This window comes from Osmerus eperlanus, chromosome 18 (genome assembly GCF_963692335.1).
Source record: "Osmerus eperlanus chromosome 18, fOsmEpe2.1, whole genome shotgun sequence".
NCBI lineage: Eukaryota > Metazoa > Chordata > Actinopteri > Osmeriformes > Osmeridae > Osmerus > Osmerus eperlanus.
Window position 1 is genome coordinate 13,286,783 of NC_085035.1, and position 21,610 is coordinate 13,308,392.

Genomic DNA, 21,610 nt, shown 5'->3' on the forward strand with positions numbered 1-21,610 from the left:
TAACATTAATCTTACCTAAAAATATGTCAGATGTGTCATGCGTGCAGCATAGTGTTGGTGAAAGTGTTAAAACACCAGTTGGTATCGCATCAAATGCATATTGGCGGGTACAGTGAATTTGTTCAGAGAATATCTATAAAGTAACATATTATTGGCATCTAACAATTGGAAAACATTAATTATATTGTTATCAAACCAGTTGAGTAAAAATATTGCTTTATTTTTGTATTTAATATCCTTATAATGCCATACGTTCTTTCCAAAACATATTATAAAACATTTTGACGTCAGAATGTCTTCCAGTCTGACCCGGAAGAAATATCAGGATGTTGGTGCTCTGTCGGTTGTTCAAGCGTTACGATGCATTGGCAGGGATCTTAGCTGTTATGCATGTGTGAATTCTGAATAAGTAGTATGTGTCATTGAGCAAGTTATTCCTGCCATTCTCAAGTTGGCTAGAGAGCTAGTTACGACAGCTTGCTTGATAGCTATCAAACTGCCTTTGTTTTTCTTTCTTACAGTAGAGTTATCCGTCTTTAATGACACATGAGTGTGTCTCTGGTCGTGATCCGTCTGGAGCTAGCAGACCAATCTCCGTCGCCCTTACATTTCCAGTACAGCGCAGGTAGGAAAATGTGTAGAGCTAGCCTAGGTATAAATGTTTTCTCTCTCGAAGTTACACATTTGCTAGACAGTCTGTTACAATATTAGTAAGACAGTTAACTAGCTAGTCAGACATCTGGTAGATGGCTATAGTTATAACCAATACAATAACTTATGCTAGTTGGTTGTCATTCTGTCTTTTCAGTTGCATGCCTTTGGATTGTTTCTAATATAACTGCCTCTATTGCATTGCCTCATGTTATCAGACAATTGGTCCTGCTTAGCTGGACTTCTAGAATCTTTTCCTTGTGAGTCACTTGAACTTTTGTGAGTCAGCAATAGAAATTTAGCTCATAGCTAGATATTTCCTTGTTTTTTTCATGCTCAGCTTTGTAAGGACAACAATAGCTATTGGCCGTTTACCATGAATAGTTACAATAGGTATTGTATTATACCACAAGAACATTATGTAGAACTCATGATAGAATTCATGATATTTTGTTGTGTGTGTGTGACTGCTCTGGCTGAAGCTATGGAAAATAACCTCAGTTTCTTCTCTCCTGGTCCAGCAGTTGAGCATATGTCAGAGAAGGAGCTTCATGAAAAGGCTCTGGGCTCTGCTCAGCAGGCACTGAGTGGGAAGACTGAGCTAGAGAGAACTGCTGTTCTAAATCAACACATTGGCAGCAGAGCCATGGGAGACATGGTCATCGAAACCTTTGCTACCAACCCAGGTTAGAACCACTTTGGTAATGTTATATTCTTTTATCATTAAAACACAATAATGGTAAGAACTCTGTTAAATCTGTCTAACCAGTATTGGTTTAACTTTATCTTGTTCCTTGCAGAAAAGGATGAAGGTACGGAGATGAGGCCATCAGGAGGTGAGAGTGATGGGACCCCAGAAACCCAACTGGGAACTACGGGGGGCAAAGAGATGAGCACAGCTCCTGACTCCCCCTCGAAACAGCTGCCAGACCAAATCTCCTTCTTCAGTGGCAACCCTTCGGTGGAGATTGTCCATGGCATCATGCATCTCTACAAGACCAAGTAGGCTTCTGCCATAAGCAACATTCTGGAAAAAAATATAGTCCTTTTAAAGACACTACAGTTTATCAATAGTTCACTAAAGGTGGATTTATAATGGAACCAAGTGACACTACGATCAATAGAACTCTGACCATTACTTGCCTGCTGTGTTTCTTATTTGTACTATTGCAGCAAGATGACATCACTGACGGAGGACGTGAGGCGCAGTGCAATGCTGTGTATCCTGACGGTCCCTGCTACAATGACGAGCCATGACCTCATGAGATTTGTGGCGCCTTTTAATGATGTCATGGAGCACATGAAGATCATCCGAGATTCCACACCTAACCAGTACATGGTCCTCATCAAGTTTAGACATCAGGTGAGATTATAGTGTGTTATTATTTTGTACCACTTTGTTAGAAGGTGTTTGTGTATGTCTACCCTGCTTAACCCCTCTCTTATCTCTTATCTTGCACACTCGTCAGGTGGATGCAGATAGCTTCTACACGGCATGCAACGGTCGCCAGTTTAACTCCATTGAGGACACAGTGTGTCAGCTGGTATATGTGGAGAGGGCTGAGGTCATCAAGTCTGAGCAGGTATCACTTTTCGTTCTACTAATAAATCAGTCAATCAACCAACTCAATATTGCTTTTCATAGACCGTCCTTACGACATACAGTCAGGTCCATAAATATTTGGACAATGACACAATTTATCATTTTGGCTCTGTATACCACCACAATGGATTTGAAATGAAACAATCAAGATGTGCTTTAAGTGCAGACTTTCAGCTTTAATTTCAGGGTATTTACATCCAAATCAGGTGAACGGTGTAGGAATTACAACACATTTTATATGTGCCCCCCCCCCCTTTTTAAGGGACCAAAAATAATTGGACAAACTAACATAATCATAAATCTAATTGTCACTTTTAATACTTGGTTGCAAATCCTTTGCAGTCAATGACAGCCTGAAGTCTGGAACCCATAGACATCACCAGACGCTGGGTTTCGTCCCTGGTGATGCTCTGCCAGGCCTCTACTGCAACTGTCTTCAGTTCCTGCTTGTTCTTGGGGCATTTTCCCTTCAGTTTTGTCTTTAGCAAGTGAAATGCATGCTCAATTGGATTTAGGTCAGGTGATTAACTTGGCCATTGCAGAACATTCCACTTCTTTGCCTTAAACTCTTTGGTTGCTTTCGCAGTATGCTTCGGGTCATTGTCCATCTGCACTGTGAAGCGCCGTCCTATGAGTTCTGAAGCATTTGGCTGAATCTGAGCAGATAATATTGCCCGAAACACTTCAGAATTCATCCTACTGATTTTGTCAGAAGTCACATCATCGATAAATACAAGGGAACCAGTTCCATTGGCAGCCATACATGCCCACGCCATAACACTACCTCCACCATGCTTCACTGATGAGGTGGTATGCTTTGGATCATGAGCAGTTCCTTCCCTTCTCCATACTCTTCTCTTCCCATCATTCTGGTACAAGTTGATCTTGGTCTCATCTGTCCATAGGATGTTGTTCCAGAACTGTACAGGCTCTTTTAGATGTTTTTTGGCAAACTCTAATCTGGTCTTCCTGTTTTTGAGACTCACCAATGGTTTACATCTTGTGGTGAACCCTCTGTATTTACTCTGGTGAAGTCTTCTCTTAATTGTTGACTTTGACACAGATACGCCTACCTCCTGGAGAGTGTTCTTGATCTGGCCAACTGTTGTGAAGGGGTTTTTCTTCACCAGGGAAAGAATTCTTCTGTCATCCACCACAGTTGTTTTCCGTGGTCTTCCGGGTCTTTTGGTGTTGCTGAGCTCACCAGTGCGTTCTTTCTTTTTAAGAATGTACCAAACAGTTGATTTGGCCACACCTAATGTTTTTGCTATCTCTCTGATAGGTTTGTTTAGATTTTTCAGCCTAACGATGGCTTGCTTCACTGATGGTGACAGCTCTTTGGACTTCATATTGAGAGTTGACAGCAACAGATTCCAAACACAAATACCATACTTGAAATGAACTCTAGACCTTTTATCTGCTCCTTGTCAATTAAATAACGAACTCCCTTTATGAGGGAATAACATACACCTGGCGATGGAACAGCTGAGCAGCCAATTGTCCAATTACTTTTGGTCCCTTAAAAAGGGGGGGGCCACATATCAAATGTGTTGTAATTCCTACACCGTTCACCTGATTTGGATGTAAATACCCTGAAATTAAAGCTGAAAGTCTGCACTTAAAGCACATCTTGATTGTTTCATTTCAAATCCATTGTGGTGGTATACAGAGACAAAATGATGAAAATTGTGTCAATGTCCAAATATTTATGGACCTGACTGTATATATCTCATTCAGCTTTTTAGTTAAAGGCCTATCCTCTTTTTTTCTCTTTGCAATCTTCCCCTCTTTCCTCTCACTCGCCCACCACTTCCCTTCCTCTCTCCCAATCTTCTTTCTTTTATCCTCATTTCCCATCTACTAGGGAGCCAGTCTGCCTGTTATGGAGATGACGGAGCTACCTAAGTGTACAGTGTGTCTGGAGAGGATGGATGAGTCGGTTAACGGTGTTCTGACCACCCTCTGCAACCACAGCTTCCACAGCCTGTGTCTACAGCGCTGGGAGGATGCATCGTGAGTGGATAAACACACACACATTAAAATTGCTTTTTGAATTAGTATTCTGAATTAATATGGCTTATTCATCTTGTGGACATATCTGCACACTTGATGTGATATGTTGAGGGTTTATGATGTCATTCTGAATTTCTGCTGTACAGCATGTAAAAGGATGTAAATTAAAGTGTTGCTTGTGTCTTCTCTGTCTTCTAGGTGCCCTGTATGTAGATACTGCCAGACACCAGAGCCTGTAGAGGAGAACAAGTGCTTTGAATGTGGGGTGCAGGAGGTAAACACATTTGTTTGGAATATCTGACAAAAATGTTGAATGTACATTTACCATTAGCTGTGTCATTGTGTGCAATACAAAACTGAACACCAGGGGCTTTTGTGACATTTACATGCCAGTGTGCCAACTTCCTCGCTGATGCCCGTAGCCTGAAATATGTACTTTTAGTTAATAGACAAGTCAATCCAACTATCTCAGTATATTACCTGTCACATATACCTGTGAGTGTGAAAGATAGGGGAACTAGTTTAAAGGCAAGCTAATAGATTTATTATGTAAATTGTAAAGTACAGTGAGGGGAAAAAAATATTTGATCCCCTGCTGATTTTGTACGTTTGCCCACTGACAAAATAATCAGTCTATAATTGTAATGGTAGTTCTATTTGAACAGTGAGAGACTGAATAACAACAACAACATCCAGAAAAACGCATGTCAAAATTGTTATAAAGTGATTTGCATTTTAATGAGTGAAATAAGTATTTGACCCCCTCTCAATCAGAAAGATTTCTGTCTCACAGGTGTCTTTTATACAGGTAACGAGCTTGTTACCTGTAGAAAAGACACCTGTCCACAGAAGCAATCAATCAATCAGATTCCCAACTCCACCATGGCCAAGACCAAAGAGCTGTCCAAGGATGTCAGGGACAAGATTGTAGACATAAACAAGGCTTGAATGGGCTTCAAGACCATCGCCAAGCAGCTTGGTGAGAAGGTGACAACAGTTGGTGCGATCTATTCGCAAATGGAAGAAACACAAAAGAACTGTCAATCTCCCTCTGTGTGGGGCTCCATGCAGGATCTCACCTTGTGGAGTTGCAATGATCATGAGATTGGTGAGGAATCAGCCCAGAACTACATAACATGATCTTGTCAATGATCTCAAGGCAGCTGGGACCATGGTTGAAACATTATGCTTTGGAGGTGTTTTTCTGCTAAAGGGACAGGACAACTTCACCAGATCAAAGGGACGATGGACGGAGTCAATCTTGAGTGAGAACCTGCTTCCCTCAGCCAGGGCATTGAAAATAGGTTGTGGATGGGTATTCCAGCATGACAATGACCCAAAACACACGGCCAAGGCAATAAAGGAGTGGCTCAAGAAGAAGCACATTCAGGCCTTGGAGTGACCTAGTTTAAAATTAAGGTCTCCAGACCTTAATCCCATAGAAAATCTGTGGAGGGAACTGAAGGTTTGAGTTGCCAAACGTCAGCCTCGAAACCTTAATGACTTGGAGAAGATCTGCAAAGAGGTGGGACAACATCCCTCCTATGATGTGTGCAAACCTGGTGGCCAACTACAAGAAACGCCACCAAGTACTAAGTCATGTTTTGGGTCAAATACTTATTTCACTCATTAAAATGCAAATGAATTTTGACATTTACATTTAGCAGACGCTCTTATCCAGAGGGACTTACAGTAAGTACAGGGACATTCCCCCCGAAGCAAGTAGGGTGAAGTGCCTTGCCCAAGGACACAAAGTCATTGGCATGGCCGGGAATCAAACTGGCAACCTTCAGATTACTAGCCCGACTCCCTCACCGCTCAGCCACCTGACTCCACCTGACATGCGTTTTTTGTTTGTTATTCTGTCTCACTCTTCAAATAAACCTACCATAAAAATTATAGACTGATCATTGCTTTGTCAGTGGACAAAGCAATGATCTGATTGATTTTATTATTTTTTTCTCGCTGTAATTGATATCAAATGATGATTAAACACAAATCGATACAAAAGCATAACTTCAGTGTAACTGTTCAAAGATAGTTGTAATGCACCAGAACTTGTATGGTTTTAATGATTATAAGAATTGGGACATTTAGGTTAAGAATGAATTCTCACCCCTACATTGACATGTAAGTACTTACAGTCAAAAACAGCCCCTAATTCAACCCAACACACCCACGTAACTATGTTGCTTTACGTTTCCTTTATCATTATAGGTGCTGCCCTACGTTGACTTAGTCTTTCTATTCCGTCTCTGTAGAACCTGTGGATTTGTCTGATCTGTGGGCATATAGGTTGCGGCCGCTACGTCAGTCGCCATGCTTACAAACACTTTGAGGAGACACAGCATACTTATGCCATGCAGCTGACCAACCACCGTGTCTGGGACTATGCAGGAGGTGTGTGTGTGACTTCCTCAGGAGCTCCTTGACAGGCATCTGACCACTATTTGACAGGATGTAGAGCTGTTGTCTCAGCAAACTCACTCTGTATAGATAAAGTGTTAGAAGTGGTGCAAAAGTTTTAAAAGTCTGCATGAGATTGAATACTCAGATGTACGTCCCTCGGCTTACTGAAAAAATATTTGATCACATTTGTTTTACATTTGTGATCTGCTCATTGAAGACAACTACGTCCATCGCTTGGTGGCATGCAAGACTGATGGCAAGATGGTCCAGTATGAATGTGAGGGCGACACATGCCAAGATGAGAAGATAGATGCGCTACAGTTAGAGGTTGGTATTTTTGCGTGCCTGTACATGCAAATCCCTCCCTTCCCCCAACGTGAATGTCAACTAAAAGTATGTAAATGTGTGTTACTGGGCAGTACTCCTACCTACTGACCAGTCAGCTGGACTCACAGCGCATCTACTGGGAGAATAAGATTGTTCACTTGGAGAAAGACACAGCAGAGGAGGTAGAAGAATCAAAATAATTTAGTTACCTTGTTTATAATTTATTCATGAACATACAGCTTATGCGTTAAATAGGCTTGATGAATATTCATTATATTTATGTAAATGTCGGTAATATTCTCTTGTCAATTTTAGTTTGTGTGCCTGGATTGGTGTTACAGATTAACAACATGAAGGCCAAGTTCAAGGAAACCTTAGACCGCTGTGATAACCTGGAGAGGAGACTGGGAGAGCTGTCCAAGGAAAAGCAGAACATGGAGAAGAAGTAGGTTGCGCAACTGGCAGTCACCCCCCATATCTCCTAACAAGCAGTATATAAGCCTACTGTCATTCACCTCCCATGTTCCCAAAGCTGACCCTGATTTTAAACAGAAGCATAAACAAAACTATCATTGGTATCCCTGGTCAGGTACACACTGTAGTAGGTGAATATGATGAAAGTTCCTGCAAGTACACACATCTACACTCGCTCTCTTTCTCACACACACACACTCCCTCTCTCCCACACCTCTGTCCATTCCTGCCCCTCCAGGTGTACCCAGTTCAACAACCGTGTCATGAAGCTGGGCCAGGAGTTGAAGGAGGAGCAGGAAATGAACCGCTGTCTAAGAGCAAATCAGGTCGAGCTCCAGATCCAGTTGGCAGAGGAGGAACGTAAGGCCCGGGAGACAGGTGAGTTCTAAGCAGACATGTCCAGACCCCTTGCCAGTGCCTTATCCACACCTACTGAGACCTGAAGGAGACCTGCAGATATATTTAGATCTACTAGTTTCATTGCACTGTGACCTCTGTGTGTCTGGTATCCTCCAGGTGAGAGGAAGGATGCGGCCATAGCAGAGCTGCAAGAGCAGCTGAGAGATGTCATGTTTTACCTGGAGACCCAGCAGCAGATAGAGCACTTGCCCCCGGAGGCAAGGCACGAGATCCAGGAGGGGCAGATCAACATCGGCGCCAACCCCACCAACGCCGGAGCAGGACCATCCTCCGTTGGACAGGGCAGGAGAGGTCGGGCGAAGAGGGGGAAGTAAAGAGAGAAATTGAATAAGGAAGTTGAGGTAAAGAGGTTGAGGAAGAGACTTCGGAAAGGACAGCGTGTGCATGTGTGCCCCTGTGTGTCTATCAAATAGTTCCTGTTTGAGTACATGTGTGTTGCACAATGATGGTAGTCTTGTAGACACTGCTTTTGGATGTAAGGAAAAGAGGTTGAGCATTTAAGGGGATGGGGGGGGGAGCTGATGTAATTCACTAAAGGAATGGGCTTTGTCAAAATTACAGTCTTCTGGACATGCCACTTGTGTGTAAGTAAATATATATTGAGTTAAAGGATACAATATTTTCAAAATATAACTAAGCAGTTAAAAAACAAATGTAGTTGATGTCTTTCCCATTCATACTGCCTGTCTTGAGCCATCAGTCAGATGTGTTGTCTTTTTTTTTGTATTAACCTTAAAATGTCTATATCGGTATAGAATAAGGCATTTGCTCTCTCTCTCACACATCATAACATAAACAGAAAGACTGGAGGAGAGGAAGCCACTGTACACAACTGACACGCAGCCCCAGGGAACAGCAACAGGAAGCATACCTTCTCAGTAGTGTTGTTTTTGGCGGCCTGTTTTAATTTTAGTCTAGTCTTTGTATCAAGCTGTCATTTTAGTTTTTATTCGTTTTAGTCATGTTCATACTCTTTTTAGTCTAGTAAAGTTTCAGTCGACTAAAAGTCTGAGCATTTTAGTCTTATTTTAGTCAGACTTATTCATGACTATTTTAGTCTAGTTTTAGTCGACGAAAACTGATGACTAAAATAAGACTAAAATACAATTTTCATTTACTTAAACTAGACTAATTAGTCTAGTTTAAGATTAGTCTAGTTTAAGTAAATGAAAATTGTATTTTAGTCTCTTTTTAATCAAAACAGAAGTAGTCTAAGCAGTAGTCTCGGGAGGCATGTTAATGCAAAACGATTTATTTAAATGTATGTATTTGTCTAGGATAAGGTATTCAAAGAAATGTTGATGCCAAATTCAGTTCAGTGTGATTGCTATGTGAATGACAACTAGCTACAGTATTTGGCCAACAAGGGATGCTTAGAACACATGCATTCAGTCAGGTAGGAACGAAGAACCCACTTTACACACTCTCATACAAACAAATACACACACACAGTACACACACGTTAACCCACTTTACACTCTCACAAACACGCTAGTCACACACGTTTGTTTCAGGCTGTCAGTTGTTTTCAGCTCCAGTGGCTAACGTTTAAAGCTAACGTTAAAACGAGACACATTAACCACAGCCTCATGAGTTGGATAATAATAACGCGACTAAATGAGACGAAATAACGTTATAGCGTTTCGGTTTTATTTTGTAAACCACATTTCGTCTCGTTTTTATTCGTCAACAATAATGCATTATATATTTAATTATAGTCATCACATGACCAGCATTTACGCTGTGTCTCGTTTCGTTTTTGTCACGTGATAAAGGTCCTTTGACGACGATATATAGTCATCATTTTCGTTGACGAAAAGCAACACTACTTCTCAGTACCATCCTGCCTGTTTATTTGCTTGGGTGAGATATGTGCCTGTACACTTGAAACAATGTTTTGCAATGTCCTTTACTCCTTTTAAAAGATTGTACGTTGTTCATTGATAGAAGTGTAGAAACATAGAAATTAAGGTGGACATGTAGTTGGTGAGTCAGTTATTTCAATTCAGTCTCAATTCACTTTAACTGTGAGGGTGACACTTTGATGTAGTGGTTTTCACTTTATGTAACGTTATGTATATATCAGTCATGTTCAATCCCTTTTACAAATTTTATATGGCACAAAAAAAACTTTGAGAGCCAGACAAACGCATCAATGATATTTTGCCATTGTTATTACTTTACCGAATGGCTCACAGATGGTAATGGCTCGAGCCATTACCAGCTCAGAATTGAAGCAAATTCATGCATTTTTGCACCATTCAGTAAGCTGCTTAAGGTGACCATGGTAGAAATAGAGGACCTCAATCAAGAAAAGTATCCCTGCATCCACACTTTTTGATATGGAACTTGACGTGTGCAAGAAAAGCAATTCCCTCAAGTAGGGTGCATTCTTTCCTGGTGTTGACATCAATGAGTTAGAATTGTGTAACTGGATAATGTTTCGTATTTGCACTAAACTGATGCCAGACTGCCAATACCTTGCAATTGAATGATTATAGTATTGCTTTGCATAGCTGTGTGGTACTGTAGCGTATTTTCGTCTCAATCCATCAAAAAAAAATTACAACTTGAAAGCAGGAAATTGCTTGCCTTTTTCAAATTTAAGTAATTCCTTAAAATTTAAATATAACTCTTATCCATTTGTTTTGTACTTCTATTACAACACTCAATAAATATGTGTTACAGTTAGACTACATAATTCTGTTTCCTTATTGAAAAAGACAAAAACACATAATGCATAGGCTACCAAACATATCGTGGCATAACATATATAAATATGACCACTTTTACCATTATTTATTTCCTAACTTTATTTGTGAACTTTTAAAAAAAATCAGAACTATACAGTAGAAAAATGTTCATTTACTTTCGCTTTATCATTCGGTTGTTGGCGCTGCCATATTCCAATGGGAGAAGAAGATGATGCGTACACACAGAATGAATGCTTGAAAGTTGACACAGCTACTTGTGAAACACCTTATTCCGAGCTCCCATGATCCATTTCCTGAATTATGGGCGCGACTTCCGGAGCCGGTGATTGTCATGGTAACGCTCACAAACAGTCATTGAGGTAAGATAATTCTGATGCGAAATAAAACATGTGGGAACACAGCCTGTTACACCTCAAATGGGACAATTTGGTCATACCTCTGCCTTCTACTATCGAGGGATGGGAGGACGAGGCTACTTAATTAACTGTGTTGCTACGGACGGTGAAGCGATGAATAACCTGAAACTCTGAGTGTTATCAGTACCTCCACAGCAATAAAGTTGGTCGCGTTTTAATAAAGGAGGTGGGACACAACTTTGTCTACCTTAAAGCAGACATAGAGCCTAGTCAGAGCCTTAAAGTCCCACATCACCGGTCCTGGGTTTTAGTTTAATCGTCAGGTGAAATACAAACGGCTGGGTGCTGTGTTGCTGGACCAGGGCACTACTAACCCACACAAATTCCTAAATTAACACTTGCATCCCACCTTTACTGGCAGTACTGCAACTAAATCCAACTAAATGTGGAGGTCTTTCGTAGCCCAAACAAAGTAGAATGCGGATTTCCTCCGTCGGCTTTTTGTCCCCAAAATGAAATGACAAGCTACAGTGTTTTGGGTGGTCTCTTCAATGCTAGTTTTTTCAGCTACATTCTTTTGTATTCCTCATCTGTTGGCAGGCGATGGAAACTGTACCGCTTGTCAAAAGAACAATCACTTTTTGTTGTGTGTATTCAACACTAGAGCCCGACTGATATTACATTTATCCAGAGCGACGTAAGTACAGGGACATTCCCCCGAGGCAAGTAGGGTGAAGTGCAGAGTGAACGAGTTATCCACGACGATCATCGGTGAAGTGTGTTCATGGTAAGTTGGCAACTGTCACAAAACATACATTGCTTGAATAAAAATTAAAAGAACATCCCCATCAGTTCTCTTAACGCAAATAAGCATGACAAAATTCGTGACTACCATGTCCAGTTTTGCTGCTGTTACATGTAAACCGAGAGTGAAACGGAATGAGCTAATTATGTTACCCCAGCTAACACAGTTACGTTGCCCTTACGTTGCCGCAACGTCACTCGATGACCAAACATACGTTGCCGCAACGTCTTTGGCGACGTTGCGGGACCGTGCATCTGTGGGACGCCAGAACGTAACCGCAACGTAATCTTGTGACGTTGCCAGTCCGTAACCGCGACGTCGTGGCAACGTTATTTTTCCGACGTTGCCAGTCTGTAACCGCGACCTCCTAGCAACGTCATTTTCCGACGTTGCCAGTCCGTAACCGCGACCTCCTAGCAACGTCATTTTCCGACGTTGCCAGTCCGTAACCGCGACCTCCTAGCAACGTCATTTTCCGACGTTGCCAGTCTGTAACCGCGACCTCCTAGCAACGTCATTTTCCGACGTTGCCAGTCTGTAACCGCGACCTCCTAGCAACGTCATTTTCCGACGTTGCCAGTCCGTAACCGCGACCTCCTAGCAACGTAATTTTGTGACGTTGCCAGTCCGTAACTGCAACGTTAACTAAGTAACCTATATTTCTCAATTCTCCTGCTTATATTGGGGCGGTTCATATGCAGACCTCATTTGCCCAAAATGCTACTTGTTCTTGTATAATAGGCTACATGGTAGCCAACTTTAGGAGGTTTGTGTGATGTGTAGCCTAACTCCAGCTAATCATAAACAAGGCAGCATTTCCATGTAACATTGTCATTTTATTTCAAACAAAGTGCCAAACAGTGAATTAAAATCTTCTGCCAGTCCCCGCTACAGGTCCTGTCTGTTGGCCCTGACAATGAAGCACAAAATAAGTTAGTGTTCTATCAACATAATTGCACGTGTAAAAAGGCGCTATACAAGTCATAAAAAAATCACATCTAAAATAATATACATCATCAAAAAAACATGTGATTCTAGATTTGTGTCACATAGCCATGTGAAAGGTTGGATATGGAAGCTGCAATCATGATTCATTCACCTGGCTTGTTTTGAACGGGCTGCCGGGTTGTGTTTGAGTGTCTCCTCTATGAGGAGCTCCACAGCTTTCTCTCCCAGTCCCGTCTTCCACTTCATCACAGCGTCTGGAATTAGAAGTCATGAACTTATTGTCAGCACCAATGTGAACGTTGAACGCTGCGTGTAAGCCATAGTTCATGGCATCTCCAAACACTTACCACTCTCTTTCGCAACTCCAGCACCTTAAGGCGCTCCTCGCTTAAGGCGTCTTGGAGTTCAGCCTGTGTTTGGGCCACCTGTAGGTCCATCACTGGCACTGGCAGTGTGTCTGCCCTGTAGTCGCCTGAATAGGAGAGCCTCTCGCTGGTTCTCCTCCAATGTCTCCATCTTCCGGAGCATAACCTGTAATGTGTCTGTCATTAAAGACAAGTAAAACAAGTTTACAAGAGTTAGCATGATTGGCATACACTGTGGTTCTTCTAGATTAGCTGTAACATTGATGTAAATAACAAATGTTACCTTGAATGGTTGTATACAAAGCATATATTTTTTTGAGTGTCTTATATTTGCACTTGCCTGGCTGCCAGCTGTTTTCCTGGGCCCCCAATTGGTTCACCTCCACCAGACCAGAGTTGACATCTAGGGGTATGGAATCTGGTGATGCAAAAGTTTTAAGTCATGCTTTTGCTTCAAAACATAGCCTTTAGGTTGCCATGGCTCATACAATTATTGTCACTGTTTTAAACGGTCATTCATTACTTTACCATCATTTCCCAGGGACACAGTGCTAGGCCGTGTGACGGTGGTAGGATAATCTGTACAGAAATGAAAATGGAATGTAGTTTATGTACATAGTTATAGCATATTGATATAAAAGGAGTAGCATTGCACATATGTGATCGTTCGATAGCAGGGCCCCACATCGTAGCGTCGCACATGTGTGATTCTGAACATTCCAACCGACTGTTTTCCGATAGACAAAAACTATATGACAAACGCTATAGTATGGCTTCAAAATTTACAATTAGTAGGCTAACAAGTAACACTAGCAGGTAGTAGCATTGCTACGAGTATTATGCTAGGTTGCTAGGTAACGGAAGCTAATTAAAGCAACCTAGCTGCCGTTTTGGAAAAATAACTGGTGGAAGCGTCGGAAATATTTAAAACTCACGCATCTAAAAGGTTAAAACGAATAAACTTATCCAAAAAAAGATGTCATGTACAAATTGGAAAAATTAGTGACATGATACTTTTATAGACGCCATTGTTGTGATTAAAACGTGATCAGCCACGCTAGCTCCACAGTCTTTGAAAATTCCGGGCTAAATAAACTATTTTGGGACAAGGTTTTTTAACAGTTCTGAACGTTTATTTTCACTGATTCTTTTGTGGGTGATTTGTGAGAAGCTAAACTTTGAAAACATGTAGGCCTATGCATTTTCAGTATTTCAACATAACTTTCTGGAGGGTTTAACCTCTACTGTACTGTAGCTATCGAAATCCTAACGTAAACAATGTGAATCTGATACAGTAGCACATAAACAGGCTAAATGGCCTACATTTAAACCGAGTCAGTCAACTATACTGTAGCTAACAACGTTGTTAGCTACAGTATAGTTGACTGACTCGGTTTAACTCTTGACAATGTGACTGAAGATGTATTTCTTTAATAGCGTGAGTTATAACAATGAGACGAATGAGAACTATGTTTTACAATAATTTGCAGTATGACGTTATCCATTGCTAAATTATGGCCAGCTAACCACAAGCTAGCTAATGGCTGGTGGAAGACCGCTAACATGAATGAGCTTGGAAACCACAACTAACTTATTCTGCCTAAATAAAGTAATGATTACTGTTATAACTAGCATATCTGTAGTTAGTCCCTGCATTGTCAATCGTTAGGTTTTCTTAACGGCGTCGCGAGCAGATTGACTTGAAAAAATGAAAACATTTTAGACACAGTAGGCTACAGACGCAAAATAGTGTTTATTTAAAGAAGAACGTTTATTTCAAACAATCTTAAACATCAAAAAGGCTTATAAATTAAAAAATAATACATCTGTGTGAATAAATTATACTATGTTAGCAGCCACTTGTGGAAACGGCCTCGCCATCTCTCAAGGTTCAAAGTGGATTTTTCACTAGCTTCCATCTAATTACGTCACCATGTGACGGTTCCATTATTGCTGTTATAAAAAGTATCCATATAAAAATAACTTGTTAAAGGCTATGATTCGTTAGTCTTTTCTAAACTGCAAAGCATCAGTGTAGTAGAAACAGTTTGCATGTAATAACATTGGCATCAATGTGTCAGCGGTACGTGTCTGTCAGCGGTGTCACCCCTTTAACAGTCTGGGTACAGCACATAGAACCTACATTGCTACATCACGGGTGTCTACTAAATGTGTGAAAACGATTTTACATTTGTGGAACGTGTTTTACAATTGTGGAACGTGTTTCACATTTGCGGAACCAGTTTTACATTTGTGGATCATGTTTTACATTTGTGGATCACGTTTTACATTTGTGGATCACGTTTTACATTTGTGGATCGCGTTTTACATTTGTGGATCGTCATACGCATTCGCAATACTTTTGGCCCCGTTTTGACTCTAGCGTCAAATCGGGGCCAAAAGTCACGTGTCAAATCGGGGCCAAAAGTCACATGATCTCAGTTCAGCTTTTTAATGCCCTATTTGCGAAGCTATGGCACCAATTTTACGCAATATCCTTGAAAATGTCTTGCAAATATGTAGTTAGAAAAAAACACAAAGGCAAATCAAAATGTGATTGTTTGTGGACAGTTAATCACATTTGTGGATCTTGATTTTCACGTTTTACATTTGTGGATTGTCCTATAGGCATTTGCAATACTTTTGGCCCCGTTTTGAGCCCATAGATATCGCGCGCGCCATAACACCAACAGCAGAACGGTTATCCAAATAACAAAGAAGTGTACAACACTCACGTTACAGCATGTGTATTCACACACATACTTGATGCTATCTACCTTTCCATTAGCGACAGTAACTCAGCTGTTAGCTGCAGAGCTAATGTAACAGCCACATTCTAAGGGTAGCAAGCTAGGTAACCATATACAGTAAAGCTACAAAATGATATAGCGTTAGTTAACTTACTTGTCCGAGGTTAGTAGCTGGACGAAGGAGAGTTAGTACTGATCCAGAATTTAATTTCAGCAAGGCCAGTTTTGTATTAGCTCAAGTTGAGGAAACAGTCGTGGCTGAAGTGTTTGGCGCAGACATACAAAACAAATGCTCCTACAACAGAAGTTGTGTAGGCGCATTTCCAGAGAAAATAAAATTAAAATACTGGGTCTTCAGAGGCTCGGATGAAGGAACTGTAAAAATATTTTTGTTTTCTTTTGTACATCCAAACTGAGCAAATGTAATGCTTCGTTCGTTTGCAAGCCATGATGTCTCTCGAGGATAAAAACACTTGCACGGTCGTAGCTCAGTTTCTTATGGGCGGGCCAGATTCTCTGGGCGGGCAAAGCAGAGAAAGGGGAGGTAACCTTCCTCCTTGTGACGTCACCAAGAGGAGATTTTCAAACAGAGCAATTGAGCTTTAATTTTCTGAAAGGCGGAGAAGAACACCCAGGGATTGGTTTACACCGATCGAAAATTCTAGCCGCTGGGGGACCAAAGGCAGGCTAGGGGAACTCATATTAATGTTAAATAACCTCATAAAGTGAAGTTTTCATGTCATGTCACCTTTAAAACAATTGTTAGAGAAAAACAAAAAATGGACTCTAAAGGATCCAAGAACTGAAGAAATGGACAAACTCCTGATGGAGATGATAGCCACTGACATCCTGCCTTTTGCAGTTGTTGAGGGTGCAGGGTTTAAAAGGGTTATGGCCAAGGCAGAGCCCAGATACCCATTAAAAACTGCAAAATAAAGAAACTGCTGTCAGTTGGAAATGCAGGAAACAGCATTTATTTTACCACTGACTGTTGTCAGGTTCAAATGAAGCACTCATGAGCTTGACTGCTCATTTCATTGATGAGAATTGGAAAAAGGTCCAACTTGTCTTGAATGTTAAGGCCTTGTCACAGTCCCACACAGGACAGTACATTGGAGAGACATTTCTGTCCATGCTTAAAGAATGGGAAATTGATGAGGAGCGTGTCATGCTTGTGCTCAGGGACAGTGGGGCAAATATGGTGAAAGGCATGCGCCTTGTTGAGATACCAGACCTGAGCTGCAGTGCTCACATACTGCACCTGGTTATAAATGATGGCCTTAGTTCCCAGAGAGTGGTGGTGGACATTCTGGCAAAGCTCAAGAAAATTGCTACACACTTCAACCACTCTGTTACGGCACAGCAACGCCTGTCTAAAATTCAGGAGGAGCTAGGTGTCCCACAGCATTCTATTATACAGGCAGTGCAGACGAGGTGGAACTCCACACTACACATGTTGGTGAGGATGATCGAACAAAAAAGAGCCATAACTGCATATGGTAGCGACCATGGACATTTCTCATGTCTGTCAGCAGAGGAATGGTCCATTGTGTCAAACCTGGCAGAGACCCTTGGACCAATGGAGGAGGTGACACTGGAATTCAGTAGAGCAGACTCATCCACATCCTGCATTTTACCATGCACAGCAGTGTTATGCCGTTTACTGGAGTCAGGGAGACCAACCACCAGGGGTATTCAAACCATGAGAAAAACCATGCTGGATAGCTTGCAAAAAAGGTTTGCAAAAGTTAAGGACTCTAAAGACGTGGTGCTTGCCTGTGTCCTTGACCCACGATACAAAGAGCGTCCTTTGGTACCAGAAAATCTGACAAACGTGAAAACCTGGCTGAAAGAGGCTATGGAGACCAGTCCACCAGATTCTGCCACTGAAACTCCATCTGAGGAGAGCAATCCCAAAAGGACGAGAACAAAGGACCAAGTACCCAGTCTCTTAGGGTGCTTTCACACCTATTAGTCCGTTTTCTTGGTCCGATCAGTTGCTACTTTGTTGCATTTTTCATTAGGTCCGGTTAGTGTTCACACGGTCCTGTTTTAAGCGAACCAACGTGTGTAAAAAAACAATGACGTTTGTAAAAAACAATGACACGCGGTTGTACTGGTTGTTAATCTATTGGACAGAAAATGTGTGTGGGAAAATCACTTCCTTGTCACGAACAACAATGGAGCAACAGCAGCGTATTGCGATGTCAATACTATCTTCAATTGTTATGATTTGGTGTTCCACCACGCCATGTTTTTTGGGTTGCTCGTTGGTATTTTACTCAGGATTATATCCAGGTTATCAAACCATGCATGGGAAAAAAGATTTTTCGTCCGACGAGCTACCACTTTTCCATAGAACATCACGCACTTTTAGCTGTCTAACTTTCAACCAACATTGGTCCACTGTGCAATGCTGACCCTTTATTTCAGTATATCAACAAATAATTTAAATACATCGCTACTGTTATGTGTCTCCACAAGTCTCTGCAATATGATCATCAGCCCATATTTGCCGAAGAGCCTTCACTTCATCATTCCCCCACGTTTTCCCTCAACTAATTTTGCTGCTAATGAGTGACACAGCTGTCTCCGCCAAGTGTCAATTCCTCCACGGTCCGATTGAAATGGACCAAACATGTCAGGTGTGAAAGCACCCTTAGACTCGCTTTACGACACTGTGCTCCTTCCATCCACCAGTGAGGCACTGGAACCAGGGGATCACCGAAGAGTTAGAACGGTACTTCAGAGAGCCTGTCATTGACAGAAAGAGTGGAAATCCATATGATTGGTGGAAACACAACACCAACCATTTCACCAGACTGTCAGCTTTGGCAAGGCAATACCTCTCCTGTCCACCCTCCTCTGTGACGAGCGAAAGAGTGTTCAGCACCATAGGGAATATTTATGAGGATAGGCGAAGCTTTTTGAAAGGACAGAATGCAGAGAAACTTTGCTTCTTGTACTACAACCTGCCTCTGCTGGACTGGAGCTATTGAGGACTGACTGATTCAGTACACTACCTCGTATACTGTATATTTTGCTGTTGTTGTTATTTATCAGAACTTATAGAACTTAACAGAATCTTTTTTTCCCAGTCTTGTTCAAAGTTATATTTATGAAGCTTCCCAAGTCTGTTCATACTGGTAACCTTTTTTGATTGTGTTTTAGTTTGTTTCATATCCTAAGTTTGTATTTTTATACATTTTATTTATCAGAACCTTAACATATTTTGATGTTCCTCTGTTCTGTTGTAAAAAATAAAATAAACAAGTTTATTTTTAAACTGCTTTAAAAATCCTTTGTCGGTCGGGCTCTATTCAACACACTGTCATTGAAGCCACAGATTCAAGTCTGGTTGTTAGCTAGTACAGCCGCAAACAGCGCAACAGGTAGCCTACCAGAGCTCCGCAATGACATTTTATAACAATAATAATAACTATAATATAAATGACAACATATGTTTAAAAACAAACCAGTTTTAGTTAAATTATAATTGAAATTACTTTAGAAAGAAAAACTGTTGACGGCTGGCTGGGACTAATATATAGCAAACCGCAACTTCCGCTATCTCACCGGAAGTTTCACCCATAATTATTTCTACAGTAGGCCCCCCTGAGAATAAGGTGGTATCCATTTAACGGTACTTGAATTGAGACCAAATCTACCGATTCACTACTTGATTAGGAGGGGGGATGGGATCGTAAGCCTACTAAGTACAGACAAACACAGCCTACATACAAAACATGACAGCTAGTACCATACATATATATAAAGACTAGATGTCTTACGGCGGAGTCTAGAACGTCCGCACATGGCAGCCATCTTGCTACAGTCAACTCGCTCACCCATAACATTGTGTTGGTGCTACATGTACTTTTTAAATGACCATAACTTGCTCAATTTTCAACCGATTTTTAAACGGTTTGGTTTGTTATCAACGTCAGAGATGTCGTTATGCCACTGCATACTTATGAATAATGATGTTATTTTTTTTTAAACAGAATAGAAGTATGCAGTGGCATACCGTGCTAGCTAGTCTAGGGAACCGGCTGCACCGTGATTTTTTTTTTCTCACAACTTGTATATTCCCACTGCTCTTCTTTTTGTTTTTTTGTAATTTTTTTATAGTAATAACTTTTATTTAAATGCAGCACTGAAATACAAGCAATGAGAAACGTTACAAACAAATGAGCTAAATAGTAGCATGGTATATGACAATAACAACAATACTATACAAATACAACATAAAAGAAAAAAACAAAAGACCAGGGGGGTGTTCCATCAACGTCGCTAACGCAAGTCGCGTTTACACGAATAAGTCTCACTTGGGTAAACGTCAACTAAGACTTAAAGGCCGATTTATACTTCTCCGTTTTTACGGAGACGGACACAGGGAACGCCCTCTCCGACGAGGAATTCCCTCTCTGTGCCCTCTCCGAGCCCTACGTGCACCTCCTGATTTTCCTGACTATCCGTCTGTCCGTCCGTCATTTTACGGATACCCCTTGGCTGTGATTGGTCCGTATTAAAAACCGCTTGCGTCAGGGGCGGGGTTGCCGTGATAAACAGGACAAACAGAATCCTTTGACCGCCATTGCTGTAAGTTTTTACAATTCATATTTCAGCTAAACAGTACATGTAAATCAGCATCTGAATTCAAATGTGACGAGAAATGGGCAGTGTAGTTGCTGAAAATGTGCGTATTTTATTGATGAAACGGCTCATTTGTACATTTGCTCCGACTTCTCGATAACCTAGGTAAATAAACACTCGACGACGACTTACAAAAAAACGTTGCGCCACCTACTCTTCTGGCGGTGAATTGTTTTCAGCACCCACAGCCTTCGGAGTACTATAAATTCAACCAATCCGTCCGACTCCGTCCGTCCGCAACGGAGTCGGAGAAGTATAATTCGGCCTCAAGCCGTTTCACTAACGTTCCGTTCCACTAACAGGCAACGCTAATTCAAGCTAGACCTCAATAGGCTTAGACTGTGCAGCCCAGATCAGGCGATCGTCGAAAAGAGGAGTTATGTCGCAAAAAGCAAAGCGTAAACCAGCAGAGGGGCGTTATTTTCAGCAGCGTAAATTGAGTTTTTGAGTTTTTTTGGAGTTGTCCCCAAAAAGGGCAATGTTGCCGCAATTAACACGGCAAGGGAGACAACTTGTCAAACCATTACAACCATTAAAATGCGTAAATTGTAGGCCTACCAAATCTCCTTAACATAACTATATGCAGTTAGGCCTACTGATAATTAGCGTAATTTGATGAGCTGTCTGAAACCGTTCTGACAGTAGCCTATGGCCAATATTCTCAACAGGAGATTGAGAATAATAGCCCAAAAAAGAACGTGGCAGCAATTGAAAATTGTAGGTTAAAATTCAAAACACTGAAGAAGGCCATGGCACTTGATGTGGGCTAATAATGTTTTTGTCTTCACATCTTGAACAAAATTAATAAATGGGCCTACTTCAAAATAACTTTGCCACACACATTTATTAACTGATAGGCTAAGTGCTGAGCTTTAAGATAGAAGGGAAAGATAACCATGACTAAAATGGGGATTCACTGAAATAAGTATTATTGCAGATCCAGCAAAACTTTCAGATCAGAAGGACCCAAACTGTAGCACACTTTGCTTGGCAGAACAGTCATTTAAAATTGCTCAGCATGACTAAGAATATATAATTATTATATTACGTGTGCATATTTAATCCAAATCCAATTATTACTATTCTGGCTGACAGTGTATGGACAGCTGCCCCATATTT

At 41.2% G+C, this 21,610-nt stretch overlaps 1 protein-coding gene and 1 pseudogene across 4 annotated transcripts; one reads left to right on the plus strand and one right to left on the minus strand.

Annotated features, from left to right (window-relative positions):
- LOC134039102 (uncharacterized) overlaps positions 1 to 21,610 on the minus strand; it is a 267,969-nt pseudogene that overhangs the window by 15,436 nt on the left and 230,923 nt on the right.
- brap (BRCA1 associated protein) lies at positions 342 to 10,588 on the plus strand. Of its 4 annotated transcripts, none has more exons than XM_062484707.1 (14): positions 389 to 412; positions 522 to 625; positions 1,173 to 1,337; positions 1,452 to 1,653; positions 1,825 to 2,014; positions 2,121 to 2,234; positions 4,119 to 4,267; positions 4,466 to 4,541; positions 6,529 to 6,667; positions 6,894 to 7,003; positions 7,096 to 7,185; positions 7,345 to 7,448; positions 7,716 to 7,855; positions 7,994 to 10,588. In XM_062484707.1, the coding sequence occupies exons 2-14, from the start codon at positions 547 to 549 to the stop codon at positions 8,209 to 8,211; spliced, it is 1,776 nt and encodes a 591-aa protein (XP_062340691.1). In that variant the 5' UTR covers positions 389 to 412; positions 522 to 546; the 3' UTR covers positions 8,212 to 10,588. The 4 variants fall into 4 exon arrangements, with proteins under 4 accessions (XP_062340689.1, XP_062340692.1, XP_062340691.1 ...); XM_062484709.1 differs by having other exon boundaries at positions 1,176 to 1,337; XM_062484705.1 differs by having other exon boundaries at positions 342 to 625.

Excerpts from the sequence above, each read along its gene's own strand:
- brap (XM_062484705.1), top strand. The coding sequence starts at position 547 with ATGAGTGTGTCTCTGGTCGTGATCCGTCTGGAGCTAGCAGACCAATCT. Across the intron at positions 1,338-1,451 it reads AACCTTTGCTACCAACCCAG|AAAAGGATGAAGGTACGGAG; the intron begins GTTAGAACCACT and ends TGTTCCTTGCAG. Across the intron at positions 4,268-4,465 it reads CAGCGCTGGGAGGATGCATC|GTGCCCTGTATGTAGATACT; the intron begins GTGAGTGGATAA and ends TCTGTCTTCTAG.